Here is a 22,416-nt window from a genome sequence, read left to right as displayed (position 1 = left end):
TATCTGACAGCTACTCCAGAGGCTGAAAGATACAGAGAGGAGGAAGAAGAGGGGTGGGCAGAGAGAGGGGAGGAATAATACACAGCAAATACTTTATCTTTCTGAGAAATGACTGTGTGGATTCACTTTGTAAAGGGAGTGGAGAAGGCTCTCTAAGGAGACAAAAAAAAGGGAAGCGATAAAGTGGGTAATTTCAATGGGGGGGGGGGGGGGGGGGGGGGGCAATCAGCTGGTTTATGTTATCGGATTCAAACCCACCTCTGTTTGGCCTATTACCATCTATCTCTGTGCTGTCTCTGCAGATGCCGCCTGTAATGACAACTGTGGCCTGTTTGAATTGCCACAGTTTTACTGTTTCATATCCTGCATGCCCAGTCCCACTCAAGCGCTCAATCCCTTCTTCTTCTTCTTCTCCATCTTCTCTCCCCAGGGGTTAATGCCCAGTGTGGAGCTACAGAGAACTGAGATGGCACAGCATATTCGCTTTTCCTGCCATCCAACACCAGACTGAATGTGAATGGATAATGCCTTTTTTTTTTTTTTTTGCCTTAACCCACTTTGGGGACTTTTTTTGTGAAACTGAGGATGGTGGTGGAAAGTTTGTAGGACAGCAACAAGGAGAGAAAGTTAAACAAAGCGACAGGGAGGGGGTGTCAGTTTTCTCAAACCCGTTCATATGTATTGTCTTCACAACTCCAACAGTACAAAGTACTAAAAGCTACCGGTAGTGCAGGATGTATGCTAGTAGAGCTGCTTCCTTTTCACTGGGCACTGAGGACACTTACTTCTAATGCAGCCAACAGCCTCATTAAAAGAAAAAAATCCTGCACAAAGTAGGAAGTCGTTTTTGTGATCTTTGTCTTGTGAAGCGTGAGCCAAGGGTGCTGGTAGAATGACAACAGTCGCAGCGAGGACCACTCATCTAACTCCCTTGTCCTATCCAATCAGCAACTGTCCCAGTCTTTCATAACAAGTCCTTGTTGTGTAACAGTCTGTGAGGGTGTCTTTATATTTGATGTTTGAAATAGATATTTAAATGAGTTTTCAAGTTTAACTTTGCTTTTAGTGGGTTCTGTTTTTACTGCCCAGCTGCTTCAGCATTTGAATCATCATCATCATGAATTATTCATCATCATTGTGCAGGAACTCTTATCTAAAAAGGCAAGATATTGAAAAGTAATAAACATGATGAGAGTCAGAAAACAGCAGGAATAATCAGGTCATGATTATAGGATGATGTGGCTTGATATTTGGATTAATAAAAGCACTCAGTGCTGCTCTCATTTATCCATCACTCCTCTCATTAACAAGGTCCTGAAACAGGACACGGGACGATGAAATGCCATGAATGACTTGCCTATTATAGTTGTCTATTTTTGATGAATAACTAGGAAAAATAATAATGTGAGCAGTGAGATTATGTTTTAAAAGCAGCAGATCAACCAACAATTAATTATTTTTTGCCTTGTAGATACAGACACAAGTGAAACTGTTAAAACTTCAGTGAAAAGAAAGCAACAAACTAGTAAATAACATCTGTAGTTGGGCCAACATTGTATCAAAGTACAAAACAGCTTTTTCTCTAGAAAAAAAATGTTTTTTCAGGGGCGGCGAGGCTGGAAATAGGACGGTGGCATGATGTGTCGCGGGGAGGCGTGTCAGCAAGTGCCGACAGGCGCCAAGCCACCTCCGTTGTGGGGGTTGTACATAGAAAATAATAGGGGTGGTTGTTTTGATGCGTGCCATTCATTGATGGTGTATTCTAGCCTTTATAAGACCATAGAGGAAAGAAAATTCATGTCCACACGTGACTTAGAGAAACATGTCCACACTTTCTATTCCAGCAGGCTACACTACTGGAACAAACTTTTCTCAGGTCTCCCCAAAAACCTCTGAGGCAATTTCAGTTTATTCACACTGCTACTGGATTCAATCCAGTTACATTCAATTCAATTCAATTCAGTTCAACAGGCTTTATTGGCGTGACATTTGACATGTGTTGCCAAAGTACAATTACAATCATGAAAGACAATGTTAAGGAATGAAATCAACATAAATAATGTGACTAACAATATTAGTAATATATTCATATAATCACGTAACAAGTAATATAATTCATATAATATAATCAAGTTAGTATTGATACAATTTAACAATGCAAGACAAACAAAAACAATGCGAGTGTTAATCTACTGATAATCAAATAAAGAGATGTTAGTAGGGATAATACAACCATTATTCTATTGATATCAAAAGAAAATCTATTGATAACACAATAAAATAGAGAGATATTAAAGTAAAATAAAGAGATGTTAATAGTAGATATAATACAAGACAGCTATTAGTCTATAAATAACAACAGGAGATGGTGGCGGTAAGTACAAGTATATTTATAAATGTCTCTCTATATGTCTGTCCTACTGGTTGTCTCTCTTGTTGTGGCAGGAAGTGACATATTTAGCAGCCAACACTGCACATTCTTTCTTTTCCCCAAGAATGAAGGCTCATTTCTCCCTTTCTGTCAGACTTCGGAATTCAGGGCAATTTTTTTTTCAAATTTTGGAAAGAATTCCTCCCTAATATTTCTGTAGTTCTGACATTCTGTTAGAAAGTGTAATTGTGTCTCTACAGAGCTCCCTCATCACAATGACAACACAGCCTGTCCTCTTCTGGGCAGCCAGGTCTGACCTTCTCTTTTGCCAGACTATGGTCACTCAGTCTGTTTGTCAATGTCTCTCTCAGGTTCTCATCAGTTACTGTGGTTAGGTAGTCTGCCATAGTATACTGTCTGTTTAGGGCCAAATTCTTCCAAACCTCTTTAGTTATAATTTGGTTAGGTTTAATCTTTTGAGTGATAGTATAACTGCTCCGAGGCTGGCTGGGGTTTGTGATGTCAGAAGATGAAAGGTCAGTCAGCCTCAGGACCAGTTGGCTGAAGGGACTCCTTTCTATGTTCAACTCTTGGCAGGGAAGGGCAGTCTCTGCACTAGCTTCCAGTGCATCATAGAAAAGAGTTTAAACTACTGCTGCTGGTCTAGAACTCTCTCAACAGCTGAAGACCAGAGTACATCTCTGACTGACCCTCTCGGCCTATCAGGTCATCTGATTCTGATCATCTGACAAACTCCAGAGGATACCACTTTTCCCAACTTTCACTACCTTTAAAGTCAGGTTAAAAATGTCAATGTTCTTCAGTGTTACATCTGACCTACATTTTTGTCTTCAACTTTCATTATTTTCACAAGCACTATATGGAGTAGGGTGGGACACATAGTCACAGTATATCTACCAATTACACTGCTTCAGCCCGCATCAAGCTGTAAAAGCTTTATACAAATCAATAGTTCCCCTTGAATACATCACTTACGCTATCAACATGTGTAAGTAATGCCTCCAGAATATGCTGCTGTACTGTCAGGTTATGGCTGTTTTCCCAAAGCGCTATTCTCATTTAAAAGCAAAATTACTGTTCAACTATTCCAAAAGAGCAACGCACTCACATTCACTTTGCTGGGCACCTCAGTATAAAGGCAGTCTTTCTCCGTCTGCGATTTCATAAAAAATTAATGATCTTAATCTTAATGATAAAGTCTACTGTATGTTGTTCACTTTGTGTCTGGGGTATCAGACAAATTACTAATGCAAAATGGATTTAAAGCAGTTTCAGTAAAAAAAAAAAAAAAAAAAAAAAAAGGAATTATACTTTCGCTGAGGAGTAATGTAGGCTTGTGTTGAAGGGAATTTCATACACATTTATAACTATAAAAAGAGGGAAGAGAGTTTTGGGAGGAAAAATGATGGTAAAACAAAAATTGGGAGGCATGTAGGGTGATGGGAGAGGATGTTGATGACTGATGGCTGACAAATTGAACCCAATTGAATGTTTAAATGCAGCCGAAATGTCTTAAATTGGAGTTTGATACTGAACAACCGATGGAAAAAGTAGGACTGAGAAATACAACGAAAATGTCATCTCTGGATTAAGATCTGTCACAAGGAAGATGGTAGGAAGATAGTAAATGTTGATAAGAATAGAGTCCTGCCAATTTTAAGGTTCTCCTCTGTTTCACTAGCCCATGCCTGCTACTGAGTTTTACTAATACTAGTGCAGTGCCCGTTCAAAATGTGCCTATGCGGAACAGGTTGATTACTTATTATTTCTCAAGAACCGCATATGTATGTATCAATTGACATACGTATCAATTAAAACGATAAGGAGTTAATAAATTAAATGGTTTAAATCTAGACAGAAAATTCACCAGAGAGACTAAACTAAGGTTGAACCATAGAAGCACTTTACGGCCTTCAGTTGGTTGATTCTGCTGCCAATCAAATGCGTCTGCACTCCTATTGGCTAGTTTTACTGCCTCCGCCTCTGTTTTTTCCTCCTGTGTATGCTCGTTCTTCGCTCTTGGGCAGTTTAACTGAGCGGGGTAATTTTAATAATGCAGATTCACTTGATTGTGTTGTTTTATTATGAACTTGAGATACCACCAGTCAATGTATAAGAGTGTAAAGCAACAAAGCCCAACTGAAATTCCAGATATTCTTCAAAAAAGAACACTGGTCACTATAGTTCAAGCATGTCAATCATTCTGTACTTTTGGGATTTTGGGGCACTGACTGACCTTCAACAGACAAAATCAAAGGAATATCGTTAGCCCAAATGACCCAAAGTACCACAGTCCTTCTTAAAGTTGGTCTATTGTGTTCTCCGCCTGATCTATTCCCATTACCATTACCATTATTACCCATTTTGGGTAATAAACCTCTGTTTAGTCCACACAGAGGAAGAAAATAAGTAAGGTCACCACTATTGCAACACAGTAGTTTGGTGGACAACTTACAACAGTAAGTGGTTCGATTCCCAGCTCCTCCAGTCCACATGCCGATGTATCCTTGGGCAAGATACTTAACCCCAAATTGCCCCTGGTGGCTGTGCCATCAGTGTATGAATGTGTGTGAATGGTTAGTTTCCTCTGATGGGCAGGTTGGGACCTTGCATGGTAGCTCCTGTACCCATTCAGCATATGAATGTGTGTGAATGGGTGAATGTGATTCGCAGTGTAAAAGCACTTTGAATGTTCGGAAGACTAGAAAGGCGCTATACAAGTACAGTCCATTTACCATTTACACCATAAGGCCACCTAGAGGATCAATGTAAAACCAGGTAAAAACCTGTAGATTCTTTGTACAATGTTTATCATTTGGTGCTGTTTAACCTTCAAACTGTCATCCACTGAAAAACTGATAAAGCAAAATCAACATTGTGTTCCCTGGACAAAGGGTCAGCTGATCACACCTACCAGGAGCCAATCATCAACAAGGAACTGCATGCTGATTGAAAACACTTGAGATTAAGCATAAATCCAAGTAAAGCCCCAAACATGTTCCATACAGGTATGCAAATGGAAACACCTGGCCCAGCCGGCACAAACATGCTACCCAGATGAACACAGTCAACATGTGCTCTTCATGGAGGTGATCAATCTCAGTCCTCAAGGAGGCTAGTTGAAGCTAATCATAGCATTTCCATTTCCCGACGGAATGATGTTACTGCCCAATGTGGCCAATGGGGGGGCAAACACCCACTGCAACTACAGTTGAGAACCACAGCTTCGTGGGTGTGTTTTTTCCCCCCGGGGCTACAAGGGTCAGTAATGAGACCAGTCGCACTAAAAAACAATCTTGGACAAACAACACAGGTGAGATTTATGCTTTATCTGTTTTCAAAAAGTGCTTCAGATTTACGAAAGAAAACAGCTCTAACACAGTGGAGGCAGTCCAAAACGGTAAAGTACAGCAAAGTAACACCTGCCAAGCTGATTTGGCCCAAACCAAGGGACAGAACATTTAAAAAAAAAAAAAAACTCCTAGGGCCCTGTGACAGATGCAGGCAGTTGGACCAGGCAGTGATGAACTAGTACTCTCTACATAAGTGTTGGAGTGCCATTGCAGCCCAATCCCATATAAACAGCTTACTCTTATATTTCCTATATCCGCAAATCCCCACAGACTTCATCTCTTCACCTCGCTCTTTATCACCCTCTCCCTCTCACTTCAAGTATTCCTAAGCTCGTCCTCATCTTAATGAGCCACTCAGCGAAGGACTTTGCTTCCCTTCCTTCCTTGCTTTTCCACAAATTCGTAGCGGAGGGACACATCAGTCAGAGTGCTTTCCGAGGGGAAAGTGGTTTCCTATCTCTACGCTGATGATTGTTAGAGGTGCCGTTCACCTTCTCTCACACCTAGCAGAATGAGTGAGACACCTTTAGAATGTGTGTGTGTGTGTGTGTGTGTGTGTGACAGAATAATAACCAGATCCAATGATACGCTGAATATTATTCCTACGATTCCTGAAAAGCTGTAACATTTACATATAAATAACTGTGGATTTTGCTCATCTTCATCGCCGAGTAACACGACACAGCAGTCATTCAAACGTGTTCGGAACACCTACGTTAGACTAGTAGTTTCCTAGTGTCATGAAAAACCGTTTTCAAGGAGGAAAACAACAAAAGCATTCATAGGGTTTGAGCGGTTTTTCTCTAACTTTTGATGTGGGAAAATTTTAAAATTTAATTTAAATTCATTTCACAAAACAACAAAAAATGTAAGCAGGTCACCATCAAATCCAATGTCCACTGATTCTACATAGAAGCTGTAAGGCTACACTGTACTTACCATTTATTAGAGTATGTCCCTTGATAATGATGTGATCTGGTGCACAGGAAGTGGTCACTTTTATATATTGAATTTACCTGCAGAACTGGACCGACTTTACTTAGTTAGTCAATAATATGGCTGGCACTTTTTATCTGAAATTCAAACTGTATGGTACTTTGGGGTGCGTTGATTGTGTTCAAAATAACACAAATGAATATATATATGAATATGTGTGAGTAGCCTGCTGTAGTAGCCACATAACAGCAGAGAACCTTGTTGCAAGTCATTCCATTTTTTTCCTGTCTAAAAATATAAAATGCCCAAAAAATTTTTTTTTAAACATAAATAAAAACTACTATATAGAGCGATAATTACTGAGATTAAGTGCATTGAATGGCTATTGCAGAAAAAATGCCAACCATTAACAGCAGCAAAGATGTAGATTGACTTCATAAAAATGTTAAAGACATGTTGTAAGATATATAAGAAATACTCTACTCGGAGTCATTTTTACATTTTATCTTTCTTTTAAGTTTTCACCTTAAAAAATTCCTCATTAAAAACCTAACAATTCCATCTATTTCTTCTCCCTCTTATAAAAATTCTGAATCTTTGAATAAACAAATGACTGAACACGAGATGTCTCCTGCTTCACTGTAAAGTCCATCCTCAGCGAGGCTTCATGTTCCCACATCACACTGGTTTAAGTAGAATGCTACTTGTAACTAACTAGTTGTGATGTCACACATCCGCTTCATAGACCCCCCGCCACTTAAAATCTGATTTTCACTCGAGTTTAGAGAAACTTTCCTCCTTCAGCAGAAGAACGTATAAACAGCTTCCGAGTGTCAAACTCTGCACGGTGAAGCCCAAACATCCAACGGAAGGAACAAGGAGAAAAACACATTTTTGAGTGAAGGGGGACTTAAAGGATTATCATTTTAAGTCATTAAGTGCGACACACATTGGCAGCTGCATGAAGCGTGATGCACGTCAGTTTACACCCATTTCACACTACGGGCATGTCAATACTCAAAGTGTTAATTACATGTTAAATACAAGAACATAGCTCACAGTGATTGTCACAAATAAAATAGTCTGAAGTCTCTCACACCATCACTCTAAATATACATGAAGTGCAATACAGACATGATCCTGTTATATCAGCTGATCCATCATGGTTAAGTATCAAGCCCTGATCCATTATTTTGAAAAATGTGGGTTTTAGTATTAAATTACTCTTTAAAAACAACAGAAAATAAACATTTAAAAAACTTTAATTACTTATTAAATTCATTGCAAAAAGATTGAGAAATGTATAATATAGAATATGCAGTAGTTTATAAAACTAAACAGTGGTGACATTCTCTGGAATCATTTATATAGCGTCTGACATTCTGCTCTCACAGAGGAGGCAGCCGAGTTAACTGTTGCTTAAGACGGGATCTTTTCTCAGTCCATCATAAAGCAGGTTACAAACTTCACATGTTGCTGTAGAAGTGAACTAGACTCCATCCTGGCACAGACACTGATAACATTAGACTGGAACAGGAAGCTCTCAGAAATAGAGCTCGCTCTGGCAGCCCCCTCACCTACACACCATGCACCCTCAGAGCATAAACATAACACTTGCAAAATGAATAATGACTAAACGAAGCCCACACAGCAGACCGGAGAGGACCTTGCGCACAGTGTTGCTGTGGGTGTTACAAATAACAACCACGCAATCTTGTTAGATATCAAACAAAATATTCTTGGAGGGTGCAACCTCTCCATCACGCCGGGCCTGGTGTTTGCAGTTGGAAAAAATGAGGCGGTGAGAAAAGGTGAGCTGGGCATTGTCGGGGAACGCGTCGCTAATGAAAGTTTGCCTGTTTAGAGGTCGAGGCACAAACAGTTTCTGCCGACTTGCGCTGTGAGTCTTTGCTTTGCCTCCCCCCCCCCCCCCCCCCCCCCGCGGAAATAACAGCCCACGCTTTTCAACAGCTCTCAAATCATCCCGTACGGATTCCTCTGGGTTTCCGAGAACAGGCCTTGCATTGCAAAAGCATGTGGAGCGCAGGCCCTCGGCAGGCTGCTCTCTGCGCCTGGTAAATGGGCCGTGTTGCAGGCAGATATTGTAGAGGAAAACTGCTGAGCAAGGAGTTTATCTCAATCCCAGCAGAGCAAAAGTGCATTAGGAGTTTGGAGGAGGTTTTTTTTAACCTTTTGATGACATGTCTGAGATTGAGTGAGTGTGAGAAAACTGACAATGAGAGTGATCGGGGAGGGTGCAGAGCATGGTGATGACAGTAGGCGGCATGAATGAGGTTACAATCCTCAACATCAGGTCATGATGTCACAACAGGATGTCAGCACTTTTAATCAACCATCTACTCTAAATGTTTCATGATGTTTGTGCAGGATGTCGCCGAGGTTGCAGAAATCCAAAAAAAAAATCCTTTCAAACACATCTGAGACAGACTGAGCACGCCACTCAAAAAGAACTCAAACACATCCAAACAGTGTAAACTGCACCCACACGTTTGTCTAACTGGGCCAAAATAAACACTCAGAGTGAATTAAAACTCTTGTCAGTTCTGTGAAGGCAAAAAAAACCAACAAAAAAACACGCTGCCCACTGAGATGTACTGTATCTACCTCCAGGCAAGAAACGCTCAAGATTTCAAAAGAATGCGTCAGTCAGTTAAATTTGTGGGTGAGGCTTAAGTAGTCGGCATGTACTTGACCAGAACACAACAAACACAAAGCAGCGGTTGTGTTGACAAAAGAAACAGAGAAGTGGGAATTCGTGTGAGCTCGGTTCTCTGTGAAGAGGGTTGCACAGATCTTGCTTGATAATACTAGAGAGAGAGAGGGAGATTTTAAAATGCATTAGCTGAGGGCTACGAGAGAGAGAGAGAGAGAGCGGAACAAAACCGAATTGTGATTTTTTTGTGAAGAGTCCTTGAGTCGATCCTCTCAGCTATCTGTGCAGACTGTCCATGTAAAGAGTACAAGAGTTCCAACTGACTGCTGGTCAGTCTCTCCTGCACAGTAAGGCTGCTCTATTATGGCAAAAATCATATTCACCATTACTCTGACCAATGTTGAGATCACTATTATTTAACACAATTACCTTGGAAGCATCATGCATTTATTGTACTTTAAAAAAAACAATTTTTATTAACAGTGGATTTCCTTGAACTTTAAATATAGTTCAACTGAAAATTTAAAAAAAAATAAATGAAATAAAATAATTATGTTCAAAACTTCATAACGAGTAAGCTTTGACAGTTGTGCTCTTTAATCTTTAATGTTGCTATGGTTACAGGTTGGGTAGCGGATGAATTTAGAACTGTGATTTAACTTGAGCTGTGTGCAATAAACACTTTTAACGCACACCTGCTGGCCAATCAGAAAAGAGTATTCACCCGGACCATGGTATAAATAAAAATAATAAATAAAAAAAATTAAACCAAAATAATTGAGATCATCTAACAGTGATTGTTAAGATGCATGTAGTGTGGAGAGCAATCAATACTAAAATGATTATTCATCATTTCCACAGGTAGGTTTGACTCTCTGGAGAACAATGATTTCTCATCAGATTTTTACAGTAAGCATGTGCACAATAACAGACCGCAGACAGAGAACGCACGGATCCGAGCAGCTGGATGAAAGGAACGAAGCATCCTGGTATCTGAAATGATAGAATCAGAGTCTGACTGAAACTAAAACAAAATAACCTGCAGATGTGTCAGTAAGTCAGTTTCCACTGCTGAACATTTGACTGTTTGTTAAATTCAGACACATTCACGCAGTAAGGAAGAGTTCTGCTCTCTGCTCTGCGTGTCTCATCCCTGAGAATGCTGCACGATACTCGTTTTATCTCAATTATCTTAATTGTTTGAAGCCAAAATTGTAATTGAAAATTAAATTGGATTAATCATCCTTTCCTACTGCAGTGATGCTGGACTTCATTTGTATTCAATCATGCTTATAGGTCTTTTACTTTTTATTTGCAAAGGGTTTCACAGAAATTTTCAAAATAAAATTTTTTTTTTTAAATATCAGCCTGTGGCGTGGCCAGCACAAAGTTATGGTTGCTAATGAAGGCCGAGTGGAAGACATTAGTTGGTTGCAATCTGAACTTAATTCATCAAGATGAATTGTTTTGGTCACCACTTATGTATCTCATCATGAGAGTGCAGATGGTGGTCATTCCATATTATTAATATTAGTGTAGGTGTATTACTTCTTACTGACCTTGCATTTCTGTTCTGATCTTTCTCTCAAAGTGTAAAAAAAATGATTGATGAAAATGACTTTTACAAGCTCAGATTATCTCTTTAGTTATTATTACAAAGAAAATAATGTTTATGTCAGAACTACATTGTGATTACATCATTGGCACAGGGTGGCAGGTTTAAAAATCTAAATATAGGCACCACTTGTTATCTCTACATGATATAATCATGTCATGATGGAGATAACGGGCCCTAAAAACATCCTCAGCCTCCACAGCTGATCCCGGCTTCTATATCCTGGCACGCACGGGAGCCCGAGAGTTACAGCGCGCCACGGTTAACAAGCTGCGAGAGATATGTGAGCATGATCGGGCGAGTCAAATCTCATAATGTAGACGAAAATGTTTTCATCTTGCGATACTGTGAACTATCATAACCTCTGCTGTTCATTAAATGGTTGTTTCTCAGGGGAGAGTACAGTAAGCTGTGCAACAACAGAAGAGGAATGATATCCAGAGAATAAGTTTTAAATGGATGATGAGCTCCACAAAAAACTGTTTCAGAGCGAGCCTTTCCTCTTATTATCATGTCTAGCAGATTAAACAGACAATATAGCTGCAGTTATTCAACATTATACTGACCGTCTACTTGATCAGTCTACAAAGATGTCTTTATGTCATTTTAATTATTTAACAAAAAAAAGTGTTATTTATTGGTGCATTCAGTTATAATACTGACTCATCTGATTGTCATTCTATTGCAGACTGTTAATGAGATGATAAATCATAGCAGAGTAACAACTATGAGGGTGTTTAACCTCAGTATTTCATCTGTCTATGACACCGAGTAAACTCATAGACTGTATATAAATATGGACGACGTGTCTCTGCTCCCTACCGCGATGGAAAAGTGAAGCCAAAATATCTCCTTTACCGGAGCGGCCATCTTGCTTGTGTGACGTCATTTGGAGACAGACTCTGCGCAGTAGAGTCGGGTGGCGGGATAACAGCCCGCGGAACAGCTGAGGGGGGCGTGTTCCGCGGGCTGACGGAGGTTTGAGAGCGGTTGTCACAGCTGTCAATCATGACGTTAGACCGCCTTTCTATATCGTCAAATAACTAATTAAAAACAAACTTATAAGAAAAATGAGCACTTGGACAAACATCAGCGTGATAAGAACTACCTGAAATGACAGAAACTATCTTTAGGAAAAATGTATTTGACATGTACTTTGATTTTTTCGTTTGGCTCATGTCCCATCCACTAACATGGAGGGGGCGGGACTTATGACCTATACTGCAGCCAGCCACCAGAGGGCGATCCAGATGTTTTAGCTTCTGGGGAGCTTTAATGACGTCCATCTTTATATACAGTCTATGATTCTGATTTGTCTTCTTAAGAGCTGCAGCGATTAGTCTATTGATCAATCAGTCAATCAACAGAAAATGAATCAGCAACTATTTTGATACTCAAATAAACAAAAAAAATACATTTACATTATATTACATACCTTACATTTGCCATTACCAGCTTCTCAAATGGGAGGTTTTTATGGCTTTCTTTGTCTTCTGTGATGGTAAATTCATTATCTTTAGGTTTTGGACTTTTGATCAGACAAAACAAAACATTTTAAGATACAGAGGGCCCGGTATTTGTATTTGTATCTGTATTTGTTGAGGCAGCAAAATTATTTGTATCTATAAAAGTTATTTGTATTCGAATAAAAGTGGAAATAAGCTTAAAAGTCCTGTTTTTGTTTTTATTACACTTTTAATTTTAGAAAATTAAAGTGCTCATGAACAAACTACCTTACAAAGAAGGTCCCCACACCAGGTCTTGAACTGGAGTCTCCCAGATCATAGACGACTGCGCTGACTACTGAGCTAAAACTTTACTCATCGCCTCATTGCAGACAGACCTCCACCTATACACCCATAACACAGAGACAGCACACCGTGTAACATATAGGGAAGAACTTCAAAGCCAATTATTGCTTTGCACTTTTCATTTATTGCCTATTTTTTACAACTTAACTTTCTTGAAAGGAGAAGGGGAAAAACAGGTTATGGAGAGTCCCTTGGAAGCACTTTGCATGTGTCAGTAGCTCAGCTTTATCTCTGGGGAACACCCCCAACAAATAACTTTTTAAATATTTGTATGAAACAAATATTAGTATAAAACCCACTATGTGTGCTTTGCAGAATAATGTATTTGTATTTGGGCACACCCCTAATCTATACATAGAGATAGAGAGACTAAATCAATGAATAAAAAATACAAATTAACTGATAATAAATGTTGAGTATTAACATGGGCATCAGCCTCAGCAGTCCAGTGTCAGTGGGGCTCTATACGACAGAGGTGAAGGTACCCTGACAGCACTAGCTAAGCTTTTCACTGTGCCACTTTATTGTGAACTGTTGGCAGATTGATGATGTGATGATGCGACTGTACTTCTGCTGACTGCAGCAAATCAGCTCACAGTTTTAATGGCAGACAATCACCACTTCCCTGATGTCCGTATTGTGTTTTTGGAGAGTATTCTTTGAGCAGGCGGTTGGAACAGAGGAACGGCCAATTATCACTGCTCTATTTAGAGCGGGGTTTTTTGGCCAGTTATGATCAGCAGCCAATTAAGTGGTGCATTACTAGTTGACACCATGCTGCAGAGGAACATGCTGATACAAAGTGATGGAGTGACAAAAAAAAAAAGAAGCGTGAACTGGTTGGGGAGCAGAGAGGAAAAAAAAGCACAATCCTCATCTGTTGGACTGGCTGCCCGTTTCCAGCAGTGGGACACAAGTGTGGGACATGTATATTATATATTAAATAAAACAATAGCACAAATAAACTGCTTAGTAGCCAGTATCTGTGCTGCTCTCTAGAGACAAACCAGCTTGGCAAAATGAAAAAGTGTTGCTGTCCAAATACTGAGGAACTGAACTTTCTATTTGCTGTTTTAGTCATCTTTGATAATAACATTTGGTCTGACCTGGTAAAAAAGACACAATGAGAAAGGGTGGGGTTACCGGAACTATAATACTTATTATGGTACAATGTACATTTCCACAGCGCTAATTCCACCAATACAACAACAGAGTCTGAGTCACCCATGTGCTGCTATTGTGTTCTCTTTTTAAACACAAATACTGTTTGCATTCACTGATTATTTCCAACTGTAGGGAACTCTAACCATAGTGGCTTGAAATGTGATAGGAGGCAGACTTAGAGACTTGTTAAAGGACTCATGAAGAAGTAGTAACAGTAATTTATACGCCGCATAACAAAAAGTACACATGTAAACAGCCGACTAAATCAAACTTAACTCACACACAACAGGTAACTCACAATGTATGTCAGTAACATTGTCCATACAAACACTATCATTCTCACCATCTGCCAAGAAAATTAAGTACAAATCAAACAAATACTACTCAAGAAAAACAACAACTAAATACAAACCCACCCCTCCCCCATTGGTTTAACCCATGACATCACTGATGTCAGCAAGAGCATTATCTCGGTTCAAGAAATTCAGAATTAAATAAACAGGAACTAAAATTAAATACTTGTTCATCTTGATTTAACACAGAAAGTGTTACTGTAGCCAATAAAAACATGATGATGATGCTAGCGTGCGCTAACAATGCTACAAATAAAGATGTGATACTGGTTAAACAAACAAATGACAAGCATGATGAGAGATATATAACGTAAATGAGACAAATGCTGTGTACCATCAATGACCCTCAAACACTTCCTGCATATATTTCACATTAAAGCTGAGAGGGAACAGGAGGGTTTAAGCCTTTTGAGCCACTGGAAGGCTTTTAATGTGAAAACATCTGAGCAGGAAGTGTTGAGTGCCCTTGATGATATCTTGACAATGAAAAAAAAAAAGAACTGCAAAGTGACAGGAATTGGCTCAGTAGTAGAAACACGGCATGACTGATGTACTGAGTTAATGTTGTAGAAATGTGTACTATACTGAATTTACCAAGAAAAAAATCAACATGGAAGAAGTGCTGAGTATACAGGAAGACTTTTACTAAAAACATGATCAAATATACGTATCAGAAAGAAAGAATTCTATAAAATAATCTGCTTCTTTCTGCAGTGTAGGTACATAAAGGCTCTGGCTAATTTTAATGTGAAAAAATTAGCATTGACTGTCATTTCAATATCAGGTTTTTATTCTAATTACCAGGATCAGCCTCAAAAAGCAAATATGGCTTAAGTCATAATAACAGATGTCTGTTATTGTTTCATCTTCTGACTCACTGGAACTGATGTTTTGGGGAAAGCAACACTGTAAAAAATGTCATTATTAATGTATCTGTTTTAGAGCTGCAATAATTAGTCAATTAGTTGCCAAAGATTAAATTAATCAGCAACTATTTTGATAGTTGATTAATTGTTTAGAGTCATTTTTAAGAAAAAAAAATTGGAGAAAATAATTGACAAATTAACGGATAATCAAAATAATCATTAGTTGAAGGCTAGTCTGTTTAAGTTTTTACTTTCATTTAGTCTATAAGATGTCAGAAAAGTGTGGAAAATGCCCTTCATCATTTTTGAAAGTTACTGTACACTGATAATAAAAAAAATACTGTAAAAAAAGGGCAAAATCCTCACATTTAAGAAGCTGGAATCGGTGCATGTTCCATATTTTTGCCTCATAAATGACTTAGTGATGATCATTTTCTGTCTATTGACTGATTGTTTATGCGGTGGAGGAAAGCATGTTATACATATGTCATGTCTTCAGTGTCTGGGAGCTGAAGATAAACTCTGCCCTCACTAAACAAGTCTGTTATAAATCTCACATTTTGTTTACTGCTTTGGCTGAACCATCTCTAATGAAGTCATTCCATTGGATTTCATCTGACGGCGCAAAGCTGAAAACAAACTGTGTGCTGAAGTTCATGCAGCAGCAGCAGCCGAGCACACACACACACACACACACACACACACACACACACACACACACACACACACACACACACGGCTTGTTAACTACATTAACTCGGAACATCTTTTTTTGAATAGGGGTTATTGTTTAAGTCCTACTTTGCCTTTGGGTATCTCAGTCCACATGACTGAACAGAGTGATCATCTTCATACCAGCCACTACCACACAAATTGACCTCTATGTGGCTTGCTGAGAGTGGGAAGGGGGCTCGATACGTTCAATACAACTTCTTAGAGTTCATTTTATGTCATTTCAAATATAACGCACAGCCTGGACAAGCGATACCCTGAGCAGAGACGAATGAAATCTAATACATTGTGGTGGTTTCACACAAAAACTACTTGACTTTCTGTGACATAATTGGCTGAAAACTAGGCTACTCAGCTGTACTCCAGCATTTCTCTAAACTGCCTTTTATGGACAACGCGGACAGAGCTGATTCTCTAGTTTGGCTGAAAAAAAAAACTATTTTCAACATCTATACAACATGTCAGATTGGTTGAGTTGAAACTTTTGATCTTCTACAATACAAAACTTCACAAACTTCTATAATAAATCTTTTATAAAGGATGTTGTTAACGGAAAGCCGCTCGCTTTGATGCGTGCCTTTGAGAACATTGAGACGCTCACCCGAAACACGTTAGACAATTCTTGTGATTTAACACTGCGTTGCACAAAAGCAAATGTTAACATGTTACAACACATGCTACTCTTTCTTCTTACAACAAGTCAAGTCTTCTGCTAATTTCGGCATGAAAGCCATAACCCTATACTGCAAACTTTGATGATTCTTTCACCTTGTTCCCCCCCTGGCACCCCACCTCCTCACAATTAGAGGAGGGGGCAGCTGAGGGAGAAACCACAGAAGCGTGATAGAAGTAGAAATGATATTATAAGGTTATTCATTGTGTTTCATATGGTATTTTGGGTGCAGCCTGTGACAGACTGTACAATGAATCACAGCTATTTAGTTAAGCTCTTGTAGGTTATGAGTGTCTTGCGCTTTCGCCTGATAAGCGACGCGGCATTAAATTGCCAGATTTTTAAATGAAATTTGGCTTACGCAGCCCTCTTCTTCACAAAACGACTAATTACTCCAAGAAAAGTTTCGGTGCTTTCACACCAAAACCTCTCCCGCCTCAATTACAACCCGTTCTATTGACTGACACACTTTAAACCCCTCATACATGTTTCCCTATGCCGCCACAACACGCAACTGGTAGATGCTAAAAGAAGTTTTACAGTGTGTCCGCGCTTTTCTGTACCTTGTCCTCCGGTGTCCCCGCTGGCTCTGTCCAGTGTGCCACTCAGCAACAGAAAAAGAACAAACACGAGCAAATGTCCCCATTTTGCCGGTGATATTTGGGCATTTTTCTGCCTGTGTTTACTGTACATCCCTATGACCCTCGGTACCGCCGACTGTCCTCCCTTTCCTCGCCGTTGTTCAACTCTGACTCCCTCTCTGACTCCTCCGAGCGTCAAACACGGCAGAGTAAAATACTACACTTCCTGTCTGAACCATCAAAATACAAGTCCCATGACCGTATCAACGCATACACTATTAAAGGACGTGTCCGCTATTTTTCAGGTGTGTCTTAAAACAACAGTCAGGTTGTTATCAACAGTGAAAGAGGTTTTCCTCACTGTAATCATTCTTCCTGTTCATAGTGGAAATAAAAGATCCCCTTCAAATGTGCTTTCAATGTAAGTGATGGAGGCCAAAATCCACAGTGTGGTCACGCAGTGATTTAGTGCAAAAATGCATTTAAAATTTAATCTGAGGTTCAGCAGTCTGAGTTAGTCATATCAAGTGGATATCTGCCACATTTACAGTCGTTTTAGCATCAAATTCCCTCTTTGTGTTTCCCTGTTGAGCTGCAGGTGGAAGTATAGTAACAAAAAGAGAGACTTTGGCACTAAAAAGACTAATGTTGAAAGATATCTACTTGATTTGACTCATTTGGACACTGAAGCTTCATATTAGCTTCAGATAAACTTTTAAATACATTTTTGCGCAGAAGGAGGACTGTGGATTTTATCCTCCATCACTTACATTGTAAGTGCATTATGAAGGGATCTACTAATGGTCAGTATGAACAGGAGGAATGATTATAGCAAGAAAAACATGTTTCAATGTTAATTTGAATGTTTAACCTGACTGCTGTTGTAAGAGAGACTTGTAAATTTGTTAACCACACACAGAGCACACATCAGCAATCAGGCAGTCAGCACTACCCACCACTCATCTTCTTTGCACAAAACATTTTAGAAACAAAAACTCTGAAAATACTAAAAAACAGAAGACAAAACCTAAAGGAAACATTAAATATCACACTTCCATGTAAAGTTTAAAAGACCTATCATAACCAAATTGAATTTGTGGTCAACCAGCCACTGGGGACAGTAGGTACCACATATCTGCCACTAACTAGTTTTTATCAGCCACAGTTTTAGGTCAAATAAGTTATAGATGCAAGTGTAGCCTTCAATTTTCATGCATAAATACGGTGGGCTACAGACCAGCTGTGCCCCAATTTCGCACTACATACCAATTCTGTGCAAACTGAGTATGTAAACCAAAAGACATGACCAGATGTACCTGTTTAGGTACAGCAGGGCAAAGAGTTGTTGTTGGGACGCTGACTGCTCCAGGAACACCTCAGAAAACAAAGAGCATCCATTATTATATACTTGGAAAAATATTTTACATCCTCTTTGTGAAGTTGTGTCACTTCCTGTTTGTACCATACAAAACTGAGTTATTTTGTGATGTTTTTTATACTTACTGCAAAAACAGTATACAATGGCAATGTATGCATTTATGAAGTGTTCTTGTGATATAACTTAACTATTGACCTGTCTGGGGTGATTCTCACCAAAAATGTTGTAGGATTAACATTTTTGTTTATTAATGTAGTTTATCGACGTAGCTGCTCAGAAGAAAACTACCAAAGCTCCGATATCACAGCTTGCAACCAACAAGTAAATACACCACATAAATGTACCACGAGCATGACCTTTAAACGGCCCTGCACAGTACACATCCATAGTACACCCACACAGTGGATTAGAGCTTTTCTTATAGCAGGCTGCAGAATCAGGAGTGTGTTGGAGTATGTATACTGTGTTCGACATCCTCCTCACTCTCCTGTTAGTTTTGTTGAACCTGCCAGGGTGGGACAAATGAACACTTTTATCATTCTTGGGCAAAGAGTACAATGACCTCACGTAACACACAGAATAGCTCAGCCTACCTTCAGCCTTTAAAAATCAATCTATGCTCTCTGTGAAGATACAATTTAAAAATGAACATTACGTTTGATTTGATGTTTAGGGTTTTTATAGCTTTTTGCTTGCCCTGATGAATGAACTGTATTTTCTCATAATAACTTAACAAGATCACATACATTTGAAGGACTCCAATATCATACAGGTATTCAAATGTAGTCCATTCATTTCCAGACAGATGAAATGTGACTCGGGGTGCTTTGAAAAGCTCAACTCTGTGTGGAATTCAGAAGAGTACAAAACACAGCCAAAACATGTTCAGTGGATGCTTACCCTTGAACAGAAACCTTGAATATCAAGTGCCAAATGATGGAGATTCTAAGATTACAATTTTTCTCTATTAAAAAGATTCAAATATCCATTTCAGACAGGACAAGCTGGGGCCAAAGGCTAGATACACACACGTTTCCTTATTCTTTCATCCAGCCAACAAGTTTCATGCGCACAAAATTAATGTTGAGCTCAAAAGTAAGCAGTTTCATTTTGCTATGCGTACTTTCTGTCATTTCAGTGTGTTTTCTTGTAACCTCACTGCGAAGCCGAACAGAGTAAACACCTGTTTCCTCGCCTATTTATCAGAAAGCTAATCAGCCTGATAACCTGCAGCTGTCATGCCTGCTGCCAATAGCTGCTGCCAACCACAGCTGCAGGTCTTCAGCTAAAGACACCAGAGGGCACTGAAATACCATCAGCTGTAATATTAAAGTGCTTTATTGTATAAGTAATAGTTAATGTTTCATTTAATTGATAATGGTGTTGCTGGGTGTGAACCTACTTAAACACAGTAGCTGTTTTTTGTAGTTATGGACATTAAAATATGTTTGTTTGTTTTTTGCATGCATGTGTGTGTGTGTGTGTGTGTGTGTGTGTGTGTGTGTATAGACGTCTGAAACTTTTATTTTGAAGTCAATATGAACTACCATCCGGTTACGTTGTGAATGTGTTTCACTTGACACCGCTTGGCGCTCCAGAAAACAAGGCGTGGATTTCATTAATGCCTTCACATGTCTTTGTTCAGCGGATGCAGTGTGACTCGTCTGAGAGTCATGTTCGTTTTGGTCGCAAATAACAACAAAACTCCATAAATTATTTTTTGGAAAAATAAAAGTTTCCTCATAAAAAAAATGCTTAAAAAACAAGAAATAAAAAATGTCATTATTAAATAAAATTTGTCTTAAAGCAGCACTCATTATACATAAAAGCATTCTTCCTTGAAACTTAAGCGAATTTAGTTTTCAAATACAGTGCTGTTACATTTAGAAAATATATTTATACATAGATATTTATATTTCACCTCATGTTTGCATAAAGAACGAGCATATCTATTGATGATGCTGTTATGCCACATTTATGTCATATCAGAGTTATGGTAACTATTAGATTCCGAGTTGTGAACAGCATTCACACCAACATCAAAAGTCCTAATTACAACTGGAAAACTCTGACTTTTCTGAAAGCTCAGATATCCAACTTGGCACTTCTTAATTGCCTGAAACTACTAGACATGAATACTAAGCACTGAATCTGTCACTGAATGTGCGGTACTTCCTGTGGAATAGGCAACACAGGGTCAAGGTGAATAACACCTCATCCTGCCCCCTGTCTGGAGGGCTCTAAAGAGCAAGCGGACAACACAGCCATTGTAGCTGTCATCTCAAATAACAATGAAGCAAACAATTCATCCAAAACTCACAAATTTATCTTTAACGTCAGCCACAAATCACACTTTAAAACCCCTTACAACCCCATCACTGCCTCATTCAAATTTCTTGGCACCCACATCTGCAATGCACTCAAATGGGACTTAATCAAAAAAGCCCAACAAAGACTTTTCTTTCTACGTCAGCTGAAGAAATTCAGAGTGAGACAACACCTCCTGCTCCACTTCTACACTGCCATAATTGAAAGTATCTTCACATCATCCAGAAGAGTCTGGTGCAACAGTTCAGACAGCCAAACTCACAAAAGACTCCAGCTGATTGTCAGCAAGTTATCTAAAATCATTGGCACCCCACTTCCATCCCTAAAATCCCCATACCAAAACCAAACATAAAATCATCTCAGACGCCACTCCTCCAGCTCACCTTCTGTTCCAGCTGTATAAATCACTGCCGTCCAGGGCAAACCGTTTTTTCCCAGCTGCAGTACGGACCTTGAACTCCTTGGCTCCTTAGTCAATGTGAACTGTGTTAACTGTGATTGTGGTTATATGATTCTTTTATGCGCAATGATGTGGATGGAACTGTTCTGTACTGGACTGTTCCAGAACCTAATTCTACTGTGAGGTCATTAAAGTGAATTGAATTGAATGTCTGAACATTAAAGGGGAGCTCTGATGATTTTTCCAGGTGTTATATGTGAAAAAAGTAGTATAAAGCCTTTTGTGTCTCCAGAGGGAGCTGTGTGAAATCCAAGCAGCAACCTCTGGGGCTGTAAAATAAAGCCAATGCAGAAGTGCCAAAAACTGCAGTTCCTTGAATGGCCACTCGAGGGTGGCTCAAAAAGTGAGTCAATCCCCATAGACCCTCATGTTAAAATGCCCAACTTTACAGCAGAAATAAACATGTTTACGGCCTGGTACAAAAAACAGTTTAGGTCTCTAAAGCTAATTTCCCCTTTCATGACAACTGTACGGGGGGGTGAATTTTTTTATAACTCACCCGTTTAAATTTTATTAAGCCGTAAAGTTATGCATAATGAAGGACATGGCAGCTTTGAGTGACAGGTCCACCAGCCGCTAGGTGGCTTGTTTCAGCCATTCGGCCCGCCTCTTTGCCTATTTTTGATTGGCTGGGAGTTAGGCAGCGTCATGCACTTCCAAGATGGCGATGGCCGGAGCGGCTCGCTTTGAGCTTCAAAACCGCTCCTCAGAAACCAACGGGTGACGTCACGGTAACAACGTCCATATTTTTATACAGTCTATGGCGAAATCTGATAACTTGCCTCAAATGATGTCACTTGAGTCAGCATCAATTGAGGCTGAAGACTACTACTACTAGTTTGAAAAAGTGGAGTTAGAAAGAAATGAGATTAGCAGACTTCGCAATCCTGTTGGCATCCTTCCCTTCACCTGGCTCTGTCCAAAGTTCATAAACAGCCAGGAGTAGTGACTGTGTACAGCTTCTCAGAGTCACATAGTCACAGTGAGGTTGCCAGGTTTGATACCATCATGCTTGTATAGATAAAAACACAACAAAACACAACCTGTGCTCACTGACTGTATCTGGCAAACTTATAGCCACTTCATAGAGGTACTAGAGG

General features: G+C 39.4%; 1 protein-coding gene across 1 annotated transcript in view; it reads right to left on the bottom strand.

Moving 5' to 3' along the window:
• The window catches only part of adam19a (ADAM metallopeptidase domain 19a), a 196,099-nt gene extending 178,680 nt beyond the window's left edge, over window positions 1-17,419 (bottom strand). The window contains exon 1 of the mRNA XM_042400718.1: window positions 17,133-17,419. Within this exon, the coding sequence (XP_042256652.1) occupies window positions 17,133-17,262 (130 nt within the window). The 5' untranslated portion in view covers window positions 17,263-17,419. The remainder of the gene's footprint in view (window positions 1-17,132) is intronic.
• Window positions 17,420-22,416: the final 4,997 nt, after the last annotated feature.

The sequence above is a fragment of the Thunnus maccoyii genome, chromosome 22 (assembly GCF_910596095.1).
Source record: "Thunnus maccoyii chromosome 22, fThuMac1.1, whole genome shotgun sequence".
NCBI lineage: Eukaryota > Metazoa > Chordata > Actinopteri > Scombriformes > Scombridae > Thunnus > Thunnus maccoyii.
The sequence above is the reverse complement of the archived record's forward strand: the minus strand, read 5'-3'. Positions and strand labels throughout refer to the sequence as shown.